The sequence below is a fragment of the Streptopelia decaocto genome, assembly GCF_964273445.1.
Source record: "Streptopelia decaocto genome assembly, chromosome: 16".
Taxonomy (NCBI): domain Eukaryota; kingdom Metazoa; phylum Chordata; class Aves; order Columbiformes; family Columbidae; genus Streptopelia; species Streptopelia decaocto.
In genome coordinates this window covers 8,335,000-8,355,046 of record NC_138671.1, presented here as the reverse complement: position 1 = coordinate 8,355,046, position 20,047 = coordinate 8,335,000, and the positions used below count along the sequence as shown (strand labels likewise).

The following is a 20,047-nucleotide window of genomic DNA, read 5'->3' as shown; positions in this document are numbered from 1 at the left end:
CTACATTTCAGATGGAAACAGAGCAGGCAGCTTGAGAAAAGCACATTTTAAAGTAGATAACTGTACACATAGCAAAGGACAAGGTCTAAGACATGCATATATCCAGCTAACCACCGACCATGCTCTGCCCAAAAACCAACACAATTTTTTAGAACTATTAGGAATGTTTTGCTGCAGCTCAAGCTATGCTTAAAAACTGCTAAGTATTCCTTTATTTTTTTACTATAAGGAGTGTTGTATCGTGAAATTAAAACCCAGAAGCTCAGTGTAAATTATATTTTTCTGTATTTCCTTACTAATAATTCTGCAAAGAGGACAGAAATGAATACAAACTCCTCTCCACATTCCAAATTAATGATGCAGTGCTCTGGCTAAGCAGGCAAGTTTGCTTTCTATTTAAGTGAACAATACTGGCAAGCTCCACAGAGGCAGCAAGCATAGACCAAATCTCACAGATGCCATCTCAAAGGTGGGACTGGCATCCAGTTTCTCTCAAAAACATGATTGTCTGTTTATCAGAGACGCTATTCTCAGCATCTGTATTGGTGTAAGCTTGATGAACTTCTATCAAAAGTTCTGTCACACTCAGTAAAGCAGTAAGTATACAGTATGTAAGTGCTTTCCTGTATGGACTGGAACGTAGTTATAAGAGATAAGATACAAAAATAGTACGAGGAGCATACATGTTGGCATCAATTAACTCCACTTCATTCTGAACCAGCAGAAGCGTCACTTCCATTAAACTTGTCATAGCAGCTTCACGTGCCCTGTTGAAACAGAGATACATTAAAGTTGTTATGTCAGTATTTATCTAAATAAATACATCGGCAGTTAGGTTAAACAGACACTGGCAAAAAATTGCAACCAATGAAAGCGTTGGCCCCTGAGAGCAGCTATCGCAGTTTGGGAGGCAGAGGACTGTCCCAGCTGGAAACACAAGCCCCACTCTGTGAACTGACGCCCAGCTTTGCACCCAGGGTACAACAGTTTCCCCTCAAGCCCCTGCCTCGCCATCTTGGTTTTTATTCCACGCAGATGTTATCAGGTCTATTCTTTATTTTATGAAGGTTAATACTGATATTCATTAGTAATATTTAGTGTGCAAGTAGCGGTATTTAAACCTAAGTGCTTTGTCTGCTTCAAATAATCTTCTAAAAAGGCCAACCCACATCCTGACAAGATATTTAAGCACTGTTGAAAGTGTCATATTCTCGTAGGTTTTCAAGGTTAATACTTCCAATATTAAAAAAAAAAGTAGTTCAGAATGGATTAAGTGGCTAAATAATAATTAGTTTTATCACAAGAGATTAACTAAGTAACACTGGTTTGTGCACCGTGGCAGATCCTTAATCAGCTACATGATCCTGCAGGAAACCAGGACCAACACATTCATCACATCCTGTCTCAGTAATGAGTAAAAATGTCGAGGGTGTTTCAAAAACATGGACCCAATTTCAAAGTATTTTGATTTCAAAATCAAACCGGGTCTATCTTTTTGAAACACCCTGCACATGTATCAAAATATTTGAAAAAGTACTTGCCTACTGTGAAAACACATACTCTGATTTCTGCATTCCAACAGGAGCTGAAAATAGTATCCTATGCAATCTAAAACTGGGCGGGATATTTGTTATAATGGTGAAAAAGGTAAATTACATCATTTTTTCCTAAGTAATTTAATACTAGTTTGGCAATCTTTCATCAGATGATGTTTTCTTACTTTTTTCATATAGTATCTGACTACTAGATACTCATGTCTAACACCTGTAGACAGATTGGACAAGTCCCAGCAAACAATCTGCATATGGAAAGTAAAGGTGGTTAAACTTTCCCACGACTCCATTAAAGAAAGACAAAAATTACACACTAAAGGGCTCTCTAGAGAAGTGTCTATTCTCCCTATATCTTTCCATCTTAGTCAGTGGTTTAAAAGAAACAGAATGAGAAAACACTCATATTTGGGAGGCCGCAGAAGTATTTAGCAGCCAACAGTTTGCTATGAGAAAGGATTCCCCTTCCCCCTTCAGTTTCCATGTTTGACTTGACTTGGCTGGCGCTGCCAAAGCAGCTTTAAAGGAATCCGGTGCTCAAAGCACATTTGAATTTTAATGACTGTTGGGAATTTAATTTCCTCAGGATTTCTTTGAAAATTTCCACTTTGTAGAGCTTTGTTTTTAAATGAAGACATAGGCAGAAGGATAAACAATAGGTATGGGGAACTCAAGTGAGAGATGTCAGATGTGGAAGTTAACTTGCATACCTAATGGTATTTAGCCAGGTTCTTATCTACTTCAGTATCACTCCTAATTTTGAAAACAAAAAGCTTAGGATCCCTTCCCTTTCTCTGACTCCATACCCTATATGTTTGTCTTTACATTTTCTTTCAGCTACACCCATGTTACTCTTGTGTTACTATGTTCTTGGAGTGAGAGATCCGTTCACCTTCCCTGCCTTTCGTTGATGCTGAGGAAGGAGCAGAGGGAAAGCCAAGCTCCTTCCTCCCTTCCACAAGCTCAATGACCTGATTGTGATCCTTACTAGTTTGATTCCTTGTGTCTTCTAAGTTTGAGATGTCAAACACGCCTGCTTTTCTCTGATTTCATGTCCCGTGTTATGATTTCCCTGTCATATGACAATTTTAACAACCAGTTCTGAAGGCTGAGGAGCTGAGTACATTATACAAAACAAGAAAAATACAAACATACAAATATTAACTCAAGCTGATAAGAGCAATCTGGGTTATTTGCCCTATGTACTTTTCCAACACATTTGTAAATATTGTAGTGAAGAGTGCTAGAGGAACAAAGCATCCAACACTAACATGGCACAGGATATCTCTCTTCATCTTTGAGCTGTAGAACTTACTCTTTGTTTTCTGTTCAAAGACAGAGTTGTTATAAATAACTATTCACGCTCACACTGGAACTGGCGAGATCTCAGTGACCGATAATGACTCGGTAGAGCACAAGCATTAAAGTCTGACAGCAGTATAAACTACCCAAAGATTGCTGGCAATTAAAAACTCCAGCATGATACATATTGCACAATAAAAAGCACAATCACACACAATCATGTAAGAAAACAGTTGGTTGTAGGGCATATTATAGTTGCTGCCATTACTGAAGGTAATTACAAATGTACTTTACAGCACCTGACCCTGTATTCAAGCTATCTAATAAGCAACCCTAAAAGGAGAACACCACTATAATTAATTATTTTCCTTTTTTTAAAGCAAACCTGGGGTTACCAAATAGAGTAATGACACCAAAGTCAAGGGTGAATGGGACAGAATTCTATAACAGATGTAATTTCATACTTTCTATTACCAATTACTATTTCAGGATGGGCACATTTGTCCTCATAAATACACACAGTAAAGCACCCTGACAAGAGAGTCTCTATGTTTTCTTATAAATCGTTTGATTGTTAAGATCCATATTTCACACCGTTTTCTTGCCCTGGAACTAACCTGTGGAATTCCACAGGGTGAAGCAAATAATATCAAATTTTAATCACTGCTCTGTCTACCACATTCAAAGATTGCAGAAACTTCCAATCAGTGAGTGATGTTACAGCAGCAATTACAGCTTCTTCAGAAATTAAACAAACTCAAAGACAGACATAAGCCTTTCTAGTGCTTTGGTTCATCAATTTAGAAATTGCCTTTTCAGATCACTGGCACTGAAGGAATACAGAACATTCAGATGAATGCAATATTATATACTGAACCTTCTTTATATATTAAGGGAAGTGTGAACATCACAAAAATATGACTGTTACAGACTTATCTTATACCTATAGACTTCACATTAGTAAATACATTCCTACACACATATGATTTAATTATTTGTGCAATCTCAGAGCTGAAATCACTGAAACCCTAAACTTACAAAAGAGTCGGTAATACCACAGCACAATTTAGAAAGGTTTTCTCTGAGTCATCAGGTTTCAAAATTCGTCACTAACACGTTGTGTAACTGCTCCCTCTCCTGGCCAAAAATGCCCACAACACGAATGCACAATGGGAGAGTTCACTAAGAATAAGTGTGTTATTTCAAAGAAACAGGAGTAATGTTTAGATTTTCTGGAGTTTTTACAACTAAATGCATTCCTGATATTCACTAGAAGAAAATAATGTCATTCACAAAACAGGAGGAAGACTGAGCTTCAGTTTAAAAAACAACAGTCCCCATCTTCCTAATTTCCAAGGCCAGGGACAATGTCACCCTTTCCTTTCACTTTCCAGTCTTCCCCCAGTGTATTTCTACCTGTACTCAAATCTGCAGAAGCTTGGAGCTGTCTATTCCTAACAGATTCTGAAAAGACATCAGTTTTTAATTAGACATCAAATGTGACAGCTTCATTTAAGTTTGTTTGTAAGGCATCTTACCATCCTCCAACATCTCCTCGGCTGTCCGTGGTGTAGTCAGTCAAACCACTCAGTAGTGTAGCATAAATCTGATTAACGTTATCCTTGCAGACATATTCTTCCTGGGATCCATCTCCCTTTACACCCATTGTCTGGCAAACCCTTTAAAAAGAGAAAAAGGAGGGGAAAAAACACAATAGTGGCAAGAAGAAACAACACAGCTTTGTTCTGCTGATTAATAAAATTCCCCAGACATACAATATTCCAAACACCTACAACACCTGCTACAAACAGCATGAAGAGTATTTCTGAGCCTACTGTGTTAGATTTGACCTGAGGATTTCTGATTAGTGTTCAGGTTTAAAGGAACACCAGCAAAGCTAGAAACTCAACAAAAAGTAGGTGGGTTTTACATCTATAATACCTATAATAATACAAAAAGGTACATGGTTGAAGTACCTCACAGTTTCTGAACTTAAAATGAAGCAAGCAAAAAGAGTAAAGGACTAACGGAATATGCATTGAATTTGAGCTTGACATTGAAGACATATATTTGCACTGTAACAGTTTGAGAGCATATATACTGTGATGCCATTAACACTAACTACACTGTGGCACACAAACATAGAAAATATTCCTTTAGAGAAAAAGTACAATTTCTTTAAACTGATTCAATCTTCTTATTGAGAAAGTGAAAAAAACCCCATTTATTCTTCCTCCTTACTAAATTGCAGCCCATGAGAAAGGTGAACTTTCAAATATACTCTAGCTATTCCGTTAATTGATTAGAAAAACCCACACCACCAGAGTTCTACTCCATCCTCAGATGGGGGAAAATCCTCTGAATAAAGATATAATGAATAACAGAGATGCGTACAGTCCCACACTAGGAATCTGTATGTCAGTATAACTGATTTCAAGAATCACGCTACAGGTTCACAACAGAAAGCAGAGTGAGACCAGAAAGGTTCTAGAGAAAGGATTAAATGCAAATAAAGACGACAAACATACTTTGCAATTGCTATGAGGGCATCTCTTCTGGCTTCTGCAAAGCTCACATCTGCAGGGGTAATTAAGGTAACTTTTTTCAAACCTTCCAAAACCTGAAAAAGTATAAAAATTGAGATATTTTAATCCAATACATTATTTATTATAAATATCAAATATAGATACTGTATTAAATGAGCTAAATCACATATGGGAGAAGCCAGCAAGAAGCAGTGTTTGGTTTCTCCCCAGGATTTGTCAGTATGTCTCACTTTTCCCTTTGGACAAATGTTCCATAGCAAAGTCTCTGGCTTTTCCATTAACACTACTAGAACAGGACTAAACTTTACCTATCAGAATCTATGGCAAGCTAAACCAATGATGGTTTTCTGGAGTTACTGTACATTAGAATCCAAATCTCTTTCACAAAGACCTTTCATTATGGTCATTATTATTTATTTGATTACCATCACAGGTTTCATTCAAAATACTGTGTGCCCTCTTCTCATTACAACCACCATATTTTCTCACCTGTTGGAGCCTGCCCTTTAGCAGAAATCTAGGAAGGGCCCCAAGAGCTCGTGAAAAGCCACAACGAATCATTTCCTCTGTGTTTTGTAGTTCTGAAACGTACTGTGTCACCAGCTCATCTAGAAAAATACAATTGCAGAGTGGAAAGCAACCACCACATCATTATCACTGGACAATTGACCAACAGAAAAATAAACCAGAAAAAGATCACCCAAACAGAGTGTGGCAGAATGCAAACCCCCCTCTTTCCCGCTCCCTCCTTCGATATGGAAGGCATAGACACATCTCTCTCTATTGCTTGAGGCTAACAGCTTAGTTTGGCCCCTGAGCACCTGGCCAGGGCCATTAAGAAGGGAGTGCCGAGGCGCCAGGGAGCCGCTGGGCACCCGTGGCCAGTGTGGGGGATGTTTGGAAGCCTCAAGGGCACCCCACAGCCAGTGTGGGGGTGCAGAGAAGCTTCTGGAATGCCTACAGTCAGATCTGATCAGGCTATAAAAACGGGATACTCATTGAGGCTCTGTCTCTTGTCACGGGTCTCTTGGAGCACGAGCCAGATGCTGCCGCCGAGAGCCCCCCGGGGTGGAGACTCCACTTGCCTTGCCACCTCGTGTGTGAGTAAAATTTATCCTTGAAGGATTGCGAGTGTATCTACTTTCCGTGCATATTTGCACGTGTATTTATACTTTCCGTGCTCAATACAAGCATGTGTATAAAGTTGGGCTTTTTGCAGGAGAAAAGTCAAAGAGAAGTGCCCAGTTTGAAGGGTGGATGCTGGGCTCAGATTCTGTGTGTAGTTACATGACAAAATAGGGACAACAGTTCCACAAACAGCAACACAGACAAAAGGAACATGAATAAACTGAACTGGCCATGAAAAAAGAAGGCTCAACAATAAACCGATATGAAGAAGAAAATAAGGATGAATTAATAAAAAAGAAAAAAGTCAGGAATCATATCTACATATTTCTGCTGTAGTCTTTATCATAGACTTAACACACAATACTTCCTTTACCAGATTTTTCAGCTACTATATTAAACTCTTCCATAAATTGCAGAGAAAAACAAGGTACTCCAGAGAAGCTTCTAAGAACAACCAAGATATACAGCTGCAATAAACACAGCTCTAGTCAACAAGGAGAAAGGTGGTCTTATTAATCACTTTCCTGAATATGCACTTTTTAATCCTCCAAGAAAAAGAATGAGAGATCCTCAGAAGATTACATAATTATGCCATTGCTTACTGTCATGTAAGATTTAAGTGATTGAGCAATATTTGCTAGAGGAAGAAAGAATAGTTACCATAAGAAACTACACATTAATCATAACTCATGACTGACTTTTAAAATTTCAGTCCCGATGCAATCGGCAGGCCTCAACTAGTTCCTCGCATCAGGGCACTAGTTCCCGGTCCAGAGGTCAGCAATACCTTCATACAAGCACAACTGTTATTTAAAATTTCCAAACCACTGGAGTGTAAGACAGTCTTGAGGCCACAGGAAGATGCAATGCGTGCTTAGACAGCACCATGATCTTAGTAAGATTATGCTGGTCTTCCCTTCGATTGATGTAAACATTAAATTGACATTTTAGCCAAATGACATAAAATTAAGACATGACAACTAGCAAATGAGCAGCTCTTTACTTATAACTACTCAGTAATTATGCTAGCAAATGTTAATATTCTTCTAAGAGCCTTCAGCTTCATCAAACATTATGGGCTATGAAGTGTCTACAATATTAACTCAACACAACCCATCCTGAAAGAATATTAAAAGAGAAAGTCATCAGAACGAAACCAGAACGCATTAAGAGAGGAAAAAATACAACAAAGAATAGGTGAAAACAAATGGAGGGGAAAAAAGTGATTAAATAAAATTCCAGTCTTACAGACACCGATTCAGAATGCCAAATCAGTATCTTTGATTTGTGTTTTCATTTTAATCTGTTGAGCCATAGTGAAACACTGGTTAAATTTTACCAAAACCTTTTTTTTTTCCTAATCCCCTTAAACATGTTTAGACCTGTGTTAACTGACTTATCCAAGTCTCCTATACTTTCTGTTGGGTTTACCATTCCTTCCTGAAGCATTTTAAGGCCCTTTAGAATCAGTGATGCTCCTCCCCATTGTATCCGATACCTCCCAAGTGCAAGTTACGTCCAGCCCAGTATTTTCTGCCTCTACTGTAAACATGAGTCATTACCCTGTAGAGCTGGATCAGCTTCTCCCTCTTCATTGATGTAATATTCATTACACAGCGCAGCCAGGGCAGAAACTGCAGACTCCTGTAATAAAGGCAAAACTGTGAACTTGATATATTTACTAAGGTCATACTTTATAACTGTGCTTAGAATTAAAACAGAGAGGATTTTAAAAAAAAAAAATCATTCCCTTCAGCTACTTTTATTTTCTGCTGAAATCCAGGGTTGCAATTGTGCTTGCTATCCTGCTCCTGCCACAGGAGATCCTGAACTCCACCATCTCATGGTCACTGCAACCAAGGCAGCCCTCAACCTTTACCGCTTTAACCAGACTCTCCTCGTTAGTGAGGATGAGGTCCAGCAGTGCGCCTCTTCTAGTTGGCTCCTGCACCCTTTGCATCAGAAAGTTATCATCAAGGCACTGGAGGAACCTCCCAGACTGTGGCTGGCCGGCCGAGTAGTCCTTCCAACAAACATCAGGGAAGTTCAAATCCCCCACCACAACCAGGGCCTGTGATTGGGAGGCTGCTCTCAGCTGTCTGTAGAGGCCTTGTCAACTTCCTCACCCTGATCTGGTGGCCTATAATAGACACCCACAACAGTATCACCCTCTGTCCTTCTTTTCCTCCCGATCGCCTGTCCTTAGTGGGAAGGGGGGAGAGGGAGGGGCTGAAGGGGAAAGGCCAGGGAGAGGAGATTAACAATACATCTGCCATGGTTTTATTGTCACCCCGCAGTCAAAACCTCGACAAGCCTATAATTAATTCTTCTAAGCTTGGTTTAGAAGTTCCAGTTATAAGACATACAAACTCTTTGAATAAATTGCTAATCCCAAAAGAATATTCCAAGAATTCAAATTTCATCTTTTAATTTTCTTCAGTGATTTGGGTACATTCTAGTCTACTCATCTTCCACAGAAGATTTTAGGAGATAAGCTACCAGATATTTTCAATGGCTTTTTATCTTATTTTTAAAAACTAACAACATGAACACAGTATGCTATATTAAAACTGTCTCTGTGATGGCTATAATCTAACAAGGCAGACAAAAAATTGTCATTATAATTTGGTAGAGCCTTTAAGTGTGCAAGATCAAACTGTCATGGTATTACTTGGGAAAATTAATGCAAATTGCTGGATGTGTTAAGATAATGTGCATAAAATAGCATGAAACATATCCATCCACGGATTTAATATTCAGAATTAGAGGAGCTCAAGAGCACAGGAAAAGGATGTGCAACAGAGTTTAATGGAAAATTGAAGCACGTTCCTTTGAATGTAAGCAATTTTTTTTTAAATAACCCTTCATACCAATCTAAAAATCAAAGATTCAATAAGCAATTAGATTCCATGGAAAATAATCCACCAACAGAAAGCAAAAAATATTTCTAATTCTGTATTTAATGAGACCATATGAAGGAGGAACTCTTGTACCTTTACGTGCTGTCGTGCAGCACTTGAAACAAGAGGGAGACTCCTCAGAGTGTCATTTATTAACCACTGCCAGCCACCTGAAATAGTAAGAAACATAATTGGTATATATTTTTTTACTTTCTGAACTTCAACATTCTCTGTTTCATTTTTTACAAAGACCAGCAACTACACATATTGACGTATTTCCTTGGTTTTCCAAAGTAAACAAGCTTGTGATTCTCAACTAGTACAGCTGTTCTGGTTTGGTTTACATGTCCATAGTGCAAACACTGTGCCCAGTAATGCTAAAAACCTGACAGGTAAAAAAAATATTAGTAAACAGCCATACACACAAGAAAATCTTCAAATAACATCACCAGCTGTTGCAATATTTGTCTTTTTGATACTTTCTTATTTGTTAGGCCACTAAACCTTGCTAATCTTGCTTCTTTGAAAAACATCATTCATTGATACTTTAGCTGAAGTAATAACTACTAAGATAATGGGAGGTTATTTAAAATACGACATACCGATTATTTGATCTCCTCTAAATGGCATTTTTGATAGTGACAGCTTTTCAATTAAAGCGCAAACTGTAAGAAAACAAAGTTGATAACTGGATAAATACCAAAAAAAGAGAAGTTACAGTGATTTTGCAGAGGCAACCACATCAAGTTTCATTAATTTTAAATTGAAGAAAATTTGCAATTTGAAATCCAAAATATGTGAAATTAGAGACTGACAGGAAATTACATTTGTGATTCTTACATACAAAACCACTACCACGCAGGAACTGCTCTCTGACATGAATTAGTCCCATTCTTCATGCAGATCCATTGGTTGGTGGGATGTGTTTCCCCCTCGGCCATTTAAGGTGCATATATACATACTGGCCACTTGTTTCTACACCAATCTGTAAATGGCTATGTAGTATTGCTGATAGTAAACCGACTTGGACAACGATGATACTACTGCCACTAAAAAACTATTCAAATATATGTGAAAGGTTTTCCTACTTCTTAATAGCATTTTTTGGACCTTCAATGAGTGGCATCTGTGCGCTGCACAGAGCTGGGGGCTACAAATCTGTCTGCAGCTTCATTTCCTTTGACAGAATGCAAGAAAATGCTATTTTCATAATTAAGGCCTTCTTATTTTAAATCTATAAACTTCAATGAGTTCCAAGTTAACTTTCAGAATAGTATTTATTTTAGTGTTTCAAGGCTGTTTCGGGGAATAAAGAGTAACACAGTAAACACAGCAAGCTTTCACTATACAACAGATTGACTGCGTTGCTCAAAGGAAAACTCAGCGCCTAAGGAATACAACATCTCTCACCTCCCAGTGATCAGTTCCAATCAAACAGACCCATGCACATCCATACTCCCTATCTGACTGCTTTAGAGCTGGTGGGAGGTTGGTGCAGAGGAGGAGGGGACAGAACAAGCTGCTATATAATGCCACTTTTTTGTTTTCCTCTCCTCCCACAACTTAATCTTTGAATCTTACTCCGGGCTCTGTACACAATTCATCACCTTCTTCATTTATAATCAACTTACTGGGCTCCAAATCTACTCTTAAATTCAACCCTCACTATAGTAATGTCACACAACCAGGCTCCCTGCGCTCCAACTCCATTCAATGTTGTACGTCAGCTTCTTTGTTCTAATATTTATTCACAGACAAGGTTAAGTACAATGTGACTAACCCCAGGTCTCTAAGGGATCCTCCTTAGTTTTCTATGCTTCTTTTACCCTCTGTTGTGGTTGACACCACCATCTTCATTAGACATGCAGGCAATTTGTGGAATATTTTCAGTTCTTCTCTTATTCCACCTACACAGTTGTATCATGCCAAAATACTGTCATTTGTACTTCTCCAATACTATGGAATACTCAGCTGCTTAAAAGCTAAAACATATTTAAAAATCTACGTGTTCTTTCAGCCTGCATTATCACGTCACAAGACTGTAAACCTATTCAAAGACTGCAGAAATCCCCTTGGCCCCTTCATCCCTTCTATTTGATCACCCTTCCGTGTTGGTACAGGAACTCCTTTACCCACTGTTTGGATGGCTTCACATCTTCAAAGCCAGAATCTGCTATGTAGCACTTCCTTCATCCAACCCATGAGCAGGAAACTCAACTTGGCATCATTTCCTGATACACGCAGGCTACCTGGATGGATCCTTTATTCTGCAATGCCCTTCCTTTTGACAGTGTATATAACAATCTTCAAAATCTGTGAACAACCCAACACCTCTTCTGTGATATCCACCTCACTGCCCAATCATCCAGACCGCACTCCCTCAGTTTAGCTGTGAGGATGCTGTGGGAGACTGTGTCAAATGCCTTACTCCACGTCCAACGCTCTGCCATCATCCATCCATCTTGTTATGTCCTCCAATGAGGTTGGTCAAGCACGACTTCCGCTTGGTGAAGCCATGTTGACTGCCCCTAATGACCCTCTTATCCCTGATATGCCTTGAAATGGCACCAAGGAGCAGTCGTTCCATCACTTTCCCAGGGATGGAGGTGAGGCTGACCGGTCTAGAGTTAGCCAGGTCCTCCTTCTTGCCCTTTTTGAAGACTGGAGTGACATTTGCTTTCCTCCATCCTCAGGCACCTCTCCCGTTTCCCAAGATGATGGCAAAGATGATGGAGAGCGGTCCAGCAATGACCTCAGCCAGCTCCCTCAGCACCAGCGGGTGCATCCCATCCAGACCCATGGATTTATGGATGTCCAGATTGCCTAGAAGGCCTCATCAGCTTCCTCACCCTGATCTGGTGGCCTATAATAGACACCCACAATAGTATCACCCTTGCCAGCCTGCCCCTTAACGTTCACCCACAGTCTCTCAACTCATTCCTCATCCGTGCCTGGACAATACTCAATACATTGTAGTTGCTCTCTCACATAAAGAGCAACTCCACCACCACGCCTGGCTGGCCTGTCTTTCCTGAAGAGGACATAGCCAATGCTCAGGTGGACCTGTTTTCTGATTGGCCTCCAAACTTTGCATTTTTTTTAATTACTGTGCACATTCTATTTATACATTCAACACAATACATGCAAACAAAGTGGGAAAAAAAGTAAACGGAAGAATTAGTTACTGCCCATTTTCTGCTTTCACACCACAGGTCTAATACTTACCAGCTGGTCTCATCAGTTCTCCACCTAAACCCCTGCAAAACAGAAACAGCCTTCAGAAAATAACCTACTGGAAGCAATCTGAGTGCATGGCCCAGTGAGAAAGGAAAAACTCAAAACCATTTCAGAATGAAATCAGATCACAAAATTCCTGCAGTTTTGTATTTGACCACCTCTAACATCCTTCTTTTGAAATCAACTGTTGTTTCGACTTCAGCATGATCTATACAAAACCTTCCTCAGTATTTAAGCTATCTTCTTGCAAAAATACAGCTCCGGTCTTCCTAATTTTTAATGTGAATAATAAAAGACAATGAAGATCATTCGCCTTTTCACTTGCTTCAGAAGCATTCCAAACCTGTGGGACTCGCCACGGGACTTTTCAGTCATACAGCCTCCATGAGCTTGTGACTCACACAACTGAAAGGCAATCACATGCAATTTTTAAACAAAATCTTCATCTCTGGAAGATTAAATAGAAACTTCACCTAGCAGTTCCCATTTTTACGAAGTTTCTCACATGCTCCTTCCCCGCTAAAGCCGCCTCCCAGGTGATTCTGCATTCACCACCACAAGCGAGGGGGTAAAAACTTCCAACGCATCGAAAAGAAACAAATGGCTTAGGATGCTTCAGATCCTGTCATATCAGGATGGCCCCACCAGCTCAGACCTCAGGCTTATCCAGCCCAGTTATCCTGTCTGAACCAGGCACTGACAGCACTAGGAGGAGAAAGTGTGAACTGGGCAGAAAGTGGGGAAAGGGAGAAGTGTCCTGGAACCGGCGGGGCCTGTTTCCATTTTCCAGTCTCTCATGTCTCCGGGCACAGAGACGTCTCCTCACCCCGCTGAGCGATGGCTGCTGGTTACCTGGATATCCCCAAGGTGCCGGGAGCACTGCTTGGGGTGTTCTGCTCAGTGTCACCTTCTGTGGCTTAATTTTTCAATTTTCTGAACCTTTGACCCCTCTCCTGCCCTTCCTTTGGGTATTTCCTCCCTCAGCTCCTTATTCACGTCGCCCTTCACTTGTGCTGCAGTGTTTCCCCCTGGGGTGGCAAACCCTTAGTCACCTGTTTGGATGGCCATGCTCTGGCAGAAACTCCCAGCAAGAGGAAGGAACAACAAAGGCTTTTTTGTTTGTTTGCTTGTGTTGTTGGCATTTTTTTTTCCCCAAACCTTTTCTTCCCTCCTCTCCTCCTCCCTCCCCACAATAAAATTAGTAGCTATGCTCAGAAGGCAAACTTAGCAACCCTAACAACTCTTAGAACTTTGTTCTCCAATTTATCCTTTTATATGAGCTTCAAAAGCCTCAACATTTTAAACAAGTTTTTCCATTCCATACAAGTAGGTGCCTCCTGTAACATGCTCAACATTCTCATTGGTTTGTCAGGTAATGCAGACGCCAGCTCCACAATATTCTCACTTGCTGTAGGTCAGCACTTCCTCTAGTTGGGGAAACTTCAGCTTTCGACAATCAATATATTAAGCTCAATGTAATAATCTACAGCTTAGTCTATCATCGTAGAAAACAAGCACAGATTACACATCCCCGTGCTGATAAGGTATTATCTACCCCACCTTCCTGCCTTGTTGTCTGCCCTCCAGATTCTGAAAAAATTAAATTTGAAAACAAGGACCTGATGCCAGGAGTTGAGACTGGCAAAAACAGATTGATGTGGCAAGGCTTGCTTCCTCTTCAACGTTCCTTTTAACTTCATTTTGTCCTCACCCATTCCTTGCCATCTCTCTGTTGTCTTACTGCAAATGAGTATAAAATAATGATCTGGGCAATTTGTTTGGTGTGCAACATAGTCTGCTGATGCAAGGATTCAGATACGGACTTCTGTTCCAACTACAAAGCAAGGACTGAGTCATAAAGGCTGCTCCTCTCCACTTCTGTACTCTGCCAATAAGGAAGTCAGGCCTTAAAGCTGACTTAAAGCTACCCTTATGCTAATAATTTGACAGCTCTCCCTTCCTTTGGCATTACATCAACTCAATTTAATTTCAAAGTTTACAGCTTCACTGAGGATTGTTGTCCCTCTGCAAGCATGAAAAATGGTGGCAGTGATTGCATAGTAAGATCTACATGTAACACAGAAACTACAATCAAATCTATTTTTGAAGGCACTGTGTACCATGTGTTGTTCTCTGCAACAGTTTTCAAGTTATTTCTTGCCTAATCACAGTATGTCCATCAATATATCTAAAATTTTTTCTACTTTCCACAGCTCATACATATTTCAAGAACTGAGAATTCTATCATAATCCTAGATCTTTCCTCAGTCAGTGTTTAGTTTGTCAAACATGATGCACATCTTTTATTAACTTTATCTTGCTCTGCAGTATTTCACTAAATTAAAAAGATACGGATCTACCTAATTCAGAGATTCCGAATTTTGCTGTACAGTCAGTATTCTCTCTTCTTTCTTCCAAAGACACATCCACAAGTTGCATCACATTATTAGATGTACCTGTTTCAAGACTTCATTATTAATTCAATTTGTAAAGTGACTGATGCAGTGCCCAGGTTCCATGAGCTCCTAAATGTTCTTTCCTATGTGCGGTTCCAAAGCAATGCTTCTCTCCTGGAAACATCTGAGGGTGAGTCGCAAATTATTTGTGGAAAATATAATCAAAATGTATAATCCCTTATAGAACCAATGAATTAAGATTACTGACCTAAGAATGCTGGTATCTATTTTAAAATTATGTAGGCCTGAAACAGAACCAATGACAGTGCTGTTTTCAGTGCATACACAAGTTCGAGGTTCTTTTACGGATTTTTTTTTTTTAATTATTTGAAAGCTGCTTTTCATGAGAAATTCAGAATTCATCTTTAAGATTATAGAAATAACAATAACCGAAGCTGTTTAGAAGTGAATAGCATCTATGTTTTCATAAACAACTGAATCTCAAGTTAAAACTACTAGAATTGCTGAAGAGATTCAGTTGCAAATACTCAGTCTCCATGAAGCCACGAAAACAGAATCCCAGAATGTCAGGGATTGGAAGGGACCTGGAAAGCTCATCCAGTGCAATCCCCCCATGGAGCAGGAACACCCAGATGAGGTTACACAGGAAGGTGTCCAGGCGGGTTGGAATGTCTGCACAGAAGGAGACTCCACAACCTCCCTGGGCAGCCTGAGCCAGTGTCTGTCACCCTCACTGAGAAGTTTCTTCTCAAATTTAAGTGGAACCTCTTGTGTTCCAGTTTGAACCCATTACCCCTTGTCCTATCATTGGTTGTCACCAAGAAGAGCCTGGCTCCATCCTCCTGACACTCACGCTTTATATGTCTGTAAACATGAATGAGGTCACCCCTCAGTGTCCTCTTCTCCAGCTCCAGAGCCCCAGCTCCCTCAGCCTTTCCTCACACGGGAGATGCTCCACTCCCCTCAGCATCTTTGTGTCTGCGCTGGATTCTCTCCAGCAGTTCCCTGTCCTTCTGGAACTGAGGGGCCACAACTGGACACAATATTCCAGATGTGGTCTCCCCAGGGCAGAGTAGAGGGGCAGGAGAACCTCTCTGACCTACTGACCACCCCTTCTAATCCACCCCAGGTACCATTGGCCTTCCTGGCCACAAGGGCCCAGTGCTGGCTCATGGTCACCCTGCTGTCCCCAGGACCCCCAGGTCCCTTTCCCCTACACTGCTCTCCAATAGTTCATTCCCCAACTTAGACTGGAACCTGGGGTAGTTCCTACCCAGATGCAAGGCTCTACACTTTCCCTTGTTATGTTTCATTAAATTTCTCCCTGCCCAACTCTCCAGCCTGTCCAGGTCTCTGGATGGCAGCACAGCCTTCTGGCGTGTCAGCCACTCCCCCCAGCTTGGTGTCATCAGCAAATTGACGATCTCAGTTTCTGAGATCAGCTGATCGGAGGCAGCTCGTCGGGTCCCAATTAAGCAAAATCTTCAAGGTACAGAGAAGACTTTTTTTGTTTTTTTTTTCCTCTCAATCGGGCACTTTCGTTCTCAAGAGACCCGGCAGCTCGCGGCAGCCCTTGCGAGAGCAGCTGACATGCAGTGGGCGTTATCCTGACAAGGGCGGGTGATTTAAAAGCCGTCGTAACTCGACACCGGCACCTGCTGAATAGGTATCTCCATCTCCATATGAAGAGTAACCAATTTTTTTCCATGGGAAATCCTGTCCCAAATAGAAGTGAGGTACCTTAAAAGGTTCAGGTTGTACCTTACCGGGCTTTGGACGTACAACATGGCTTTATCACAAACTGTTATACACAGAGGAGGGAGATACCTTTGAGCATAGATAAAAAAGCTTTTATGGTCTTCCCTTGAAGATGTGGAGAATAAACTATACTAAGCTGACAAACACCTATTTTTAGGTTACTGTAAATTCATAGACTGACTGTACATGTTTTGTACACCAAAAGACTACAGGTGAAATCCTGGCTCTATGGGAGTAAGACTTTCCCCCCGACATCAGTTAAGAGCAAAAGAATTTCACCTTGACTCTTCAGAACATGGTATAGCACGATCCCCTAGAACCACCACACTACTGGATGCAAAAAAATAACTTAAAGTTAGAAGAATTGTTAAGAGTAGCTTTGTTGCAAGCTTGGAATTGTTTGCTGATTAAGCTTCTATGCCTAAAAAACTCTTTTATGTAGATGAGTGCCACAAAACACATTTGCCCTGAAACCATCAAGATTAGTTGCAACCTTAAAGGTCTTTGAAATGAGAGGAGTTTCTCTGTTGCCTTGCACCTGTCAACACCTACGGGCTCCCTTACTCTTCTGGAAAAGCTGACACCCTGAAGCTGACAGTCCAACTTACACTGGCGACTGTTCTGAAAGCTACAATTGCTCATCTGCCACAGCTGACCCTGTAATACCCGCAGCCAGTCTCTTCATGTGCTACAAGAATGAGATCAGAGCAAAACTCGGCAAGCAGCGCGTTGCATCACCCAGGGTGGGAGCCACTAACGAACCCTGTGCATCCTGTCACAGCCAGAACCCCCAAGGCCCAAGAAATACAACATTTGCTGAAATACAGACGTGCAGTGCAACTACCTGGAAGGAGCCCAGCATATCTATCTGCAGCACTTCCACATCCATCTCTAAATTATCTTCTTACCCAACCCTGTGTATTAAGACATTATCAAACTCAGGACTGGCTACAAGGGAGGTAAAAAAAAAATCTGAACGCGTATTCAGCAGAATATTCAATCAAGTACCTTATATCACATGATACATTTTTAAAGAATCTTAACAGAACTATTATTAAAAATCCTTTTTTTCTTGAGAACTTTTCATATTGAGAACTAGGAAAAGGTCTTAGCTGCACTACAGAAATATACGTGTTACAATAAGAAGACACTAACCATGCTGGTTCAGTAGAAGCATAATATAAAGCAGGCTGACCATTAACGTTGTGTTTAAACGGGCAGACTGATTTCCTATCCCAAGTAAGACAGCTTAAGGCAACAGATGCCACAAGATTTTGTCTTACATTTTTATTTATAAAAGTAAGGTTTAAAGCAAATAAAATATAGCTCTATTGTTGTAAGTCTATAAGCCGTATAGCACAAAACAGGCACAATGGACAAACACTCTGTTCAAGCGGCATGGTTTGCATATGACGTGCCATGACTAGTGCCCATTTAATAGAGAAAAGCAGGCTCACTGCACGATCCCCAGCTGGAAGGGCACATGCAAATGCTTCAACCAACCAGCTCCTCCAGACAAACTGGTGCTTCAGATGTGTCAGAATCCAGACTAATGGAAGGAAGTACCTCCTGATGTGCCCGGACTTGCATTCTCCTTTTTCAGCTTACTATGGTAAACCCAGAAAAGGACTTATACAGGAAGAGAGAAAGATACTTGCACGTAAAAAAATATATATGTTAATACAGCAGAAGAGAGGATTTTCTACCATTAGTATAAAGAAACTTGGTTGCTTCAAGTATACTCAAAATTGAGAAACTGCGCAGTATAACTCAAAATGGTCTGTGTCCTGTCTGAAGGGTAATTCATGGCCATCCTTCAAAAGCAGGCTGAAGACATTACAAGAGCTGCTATACAAAGTAAGATGGTTGGTTGAATTATGGTCTCCCTTATAGCACTTTGGCTTTATCTTTTTTACTTGAGGTCCTTATAGATTCAATGGAATTCTAAGCATGAGACAAACAAGAAACTCATGACCCATTTTCCAGCCTGAAGTTTATAAACTGCAGCTTAGAAGAAGAAAATCACAGCATTTTTACGCTTTACTTCCTTTTTCCTTTCTCACAGGCCAATGCAATTTCTGAAAACAGCCTGACAAAAAGACAGCTATTATCTTGCCAGAAGTGAAAGCAAAATATCCAATAAGCAGCTGAGACGGTGGCCTAACACTTTTTGTTAATGCAGTTTAAAAACTAGAAACACAAATGAAACGCACAGGTTTTCAACATTCCTACAAGATGTTTTTACACTGCAAATTCCCGGTAGCAACTACTCAAATGGAAATCTACGGAATATTATGTGCAATAATTACTCATCACGAAACAAGTTTGGCTTGTTTCACTAAATGCTTGCCCAGCAATACTCAAATTGCTGGTTTGTTTTTATAACCTAGTTTATTTTTCTTGTCCTATTTTAAAATATTTTATGCATACCGATATTTTAAAATATGGATTATAGTAGACATTTCCGTCTCAGCCTAAGTATTAAACAGCAGTGAATCAATTTTGCTTGGAGTCAAATGAGAAGTCTTATCTAGAATGAAAACATTTCTGTAGGCATCTTATAAATACCATTAAGTGCAAGAAGTGCACATTATGACAAAAACAAATTACACCCAAGCTCCACCCTGACATTAAAGAATTTATGGGAGCCAAGACAGCCACCCACAAAGACACTAATATACAGTATCAGCATTAAAGCCATCTGCCAGTACGAGCTGACTGTGGAGTGAAGTTCCACAGCAGTATGTATGACCCTCGAGAAGTAAATTTTGACTTGTTTTCAGAAAGTTGGAGGATACAAATACTTACGTAAAAATTCTTTCATTTATAATTAATAATTATACAAAGGAACTACTTAAATTTACTGTTTCTAGATACGTCATGTGCAAATAAGTGAATTAAATTGCCCAAAACCTAAAAGAATTTGTCAGTTAAAGCAGAAAAAGCCCCTCATTCACATATACAATCATTAGGGAATACAACTCATTAATTATGTTCTGATCTCCTTAAATTTAAGAGCAAACTCTGAAGTCACATACCAGTTTTAATTCACATTTACTTAACAGTTACTTAGGCAAACTCCCTTTATTTCCTGGAAGCTTCAATAAATACGAAATGAAAAACAACTCAGTGAAAACTCATTTACATTTTCTTTGGCGCAAGAGCTGAAAAATTGCATTGAGCCGTTTGTAATACTCCTGGCCTACTCA

The 20,047-nt window shown here is 40.1% G+C and overlaps 1 protein-coding gene across 1 annotated transcript in view; it reads right to left on the bottom strand.

Annotated features, from left to right (window-relative positions):
* Positions 1-20,047, bottom strand: part of TBCD (tubulin folding cofactor D) — a 116,012-nt gene that overhangs the window by 20,540 nt on the left and 75,425 nt on the right. The window contains exons 24-31 of the mRNA XM_082067354.1: positions 12,652-12,683; positions 10,029-10,091; positions 9,520-9,596; positions 8,089-8,170; positions 5,888-6,006; positions 5,381-5,472; positions 4,391-4,531; positions 684-767 (exon numbers count right to left, since the gene is read on the bottom strand). Coding sequence (XP_081923480.1) covers positions 684-767; positions 4,391-4,531; positions 5,381-5,472; positions 5,888-6,006; positions 8,089-8,170; positions 9,520-9,596; positions 10,029-10,091; positions 12,652-12,683 — 690 coding nt within the window. The remainder of the gene's footprint in view (positions 1-683; positions 768-4,390; positions 4,532-5,380; positions 5,473-5,887; positions 6,007-8,088; positions 8,171-9,519; positions 9,597-10,028; positions 10,092-12,651; positions 12,684-20,047) is intronic.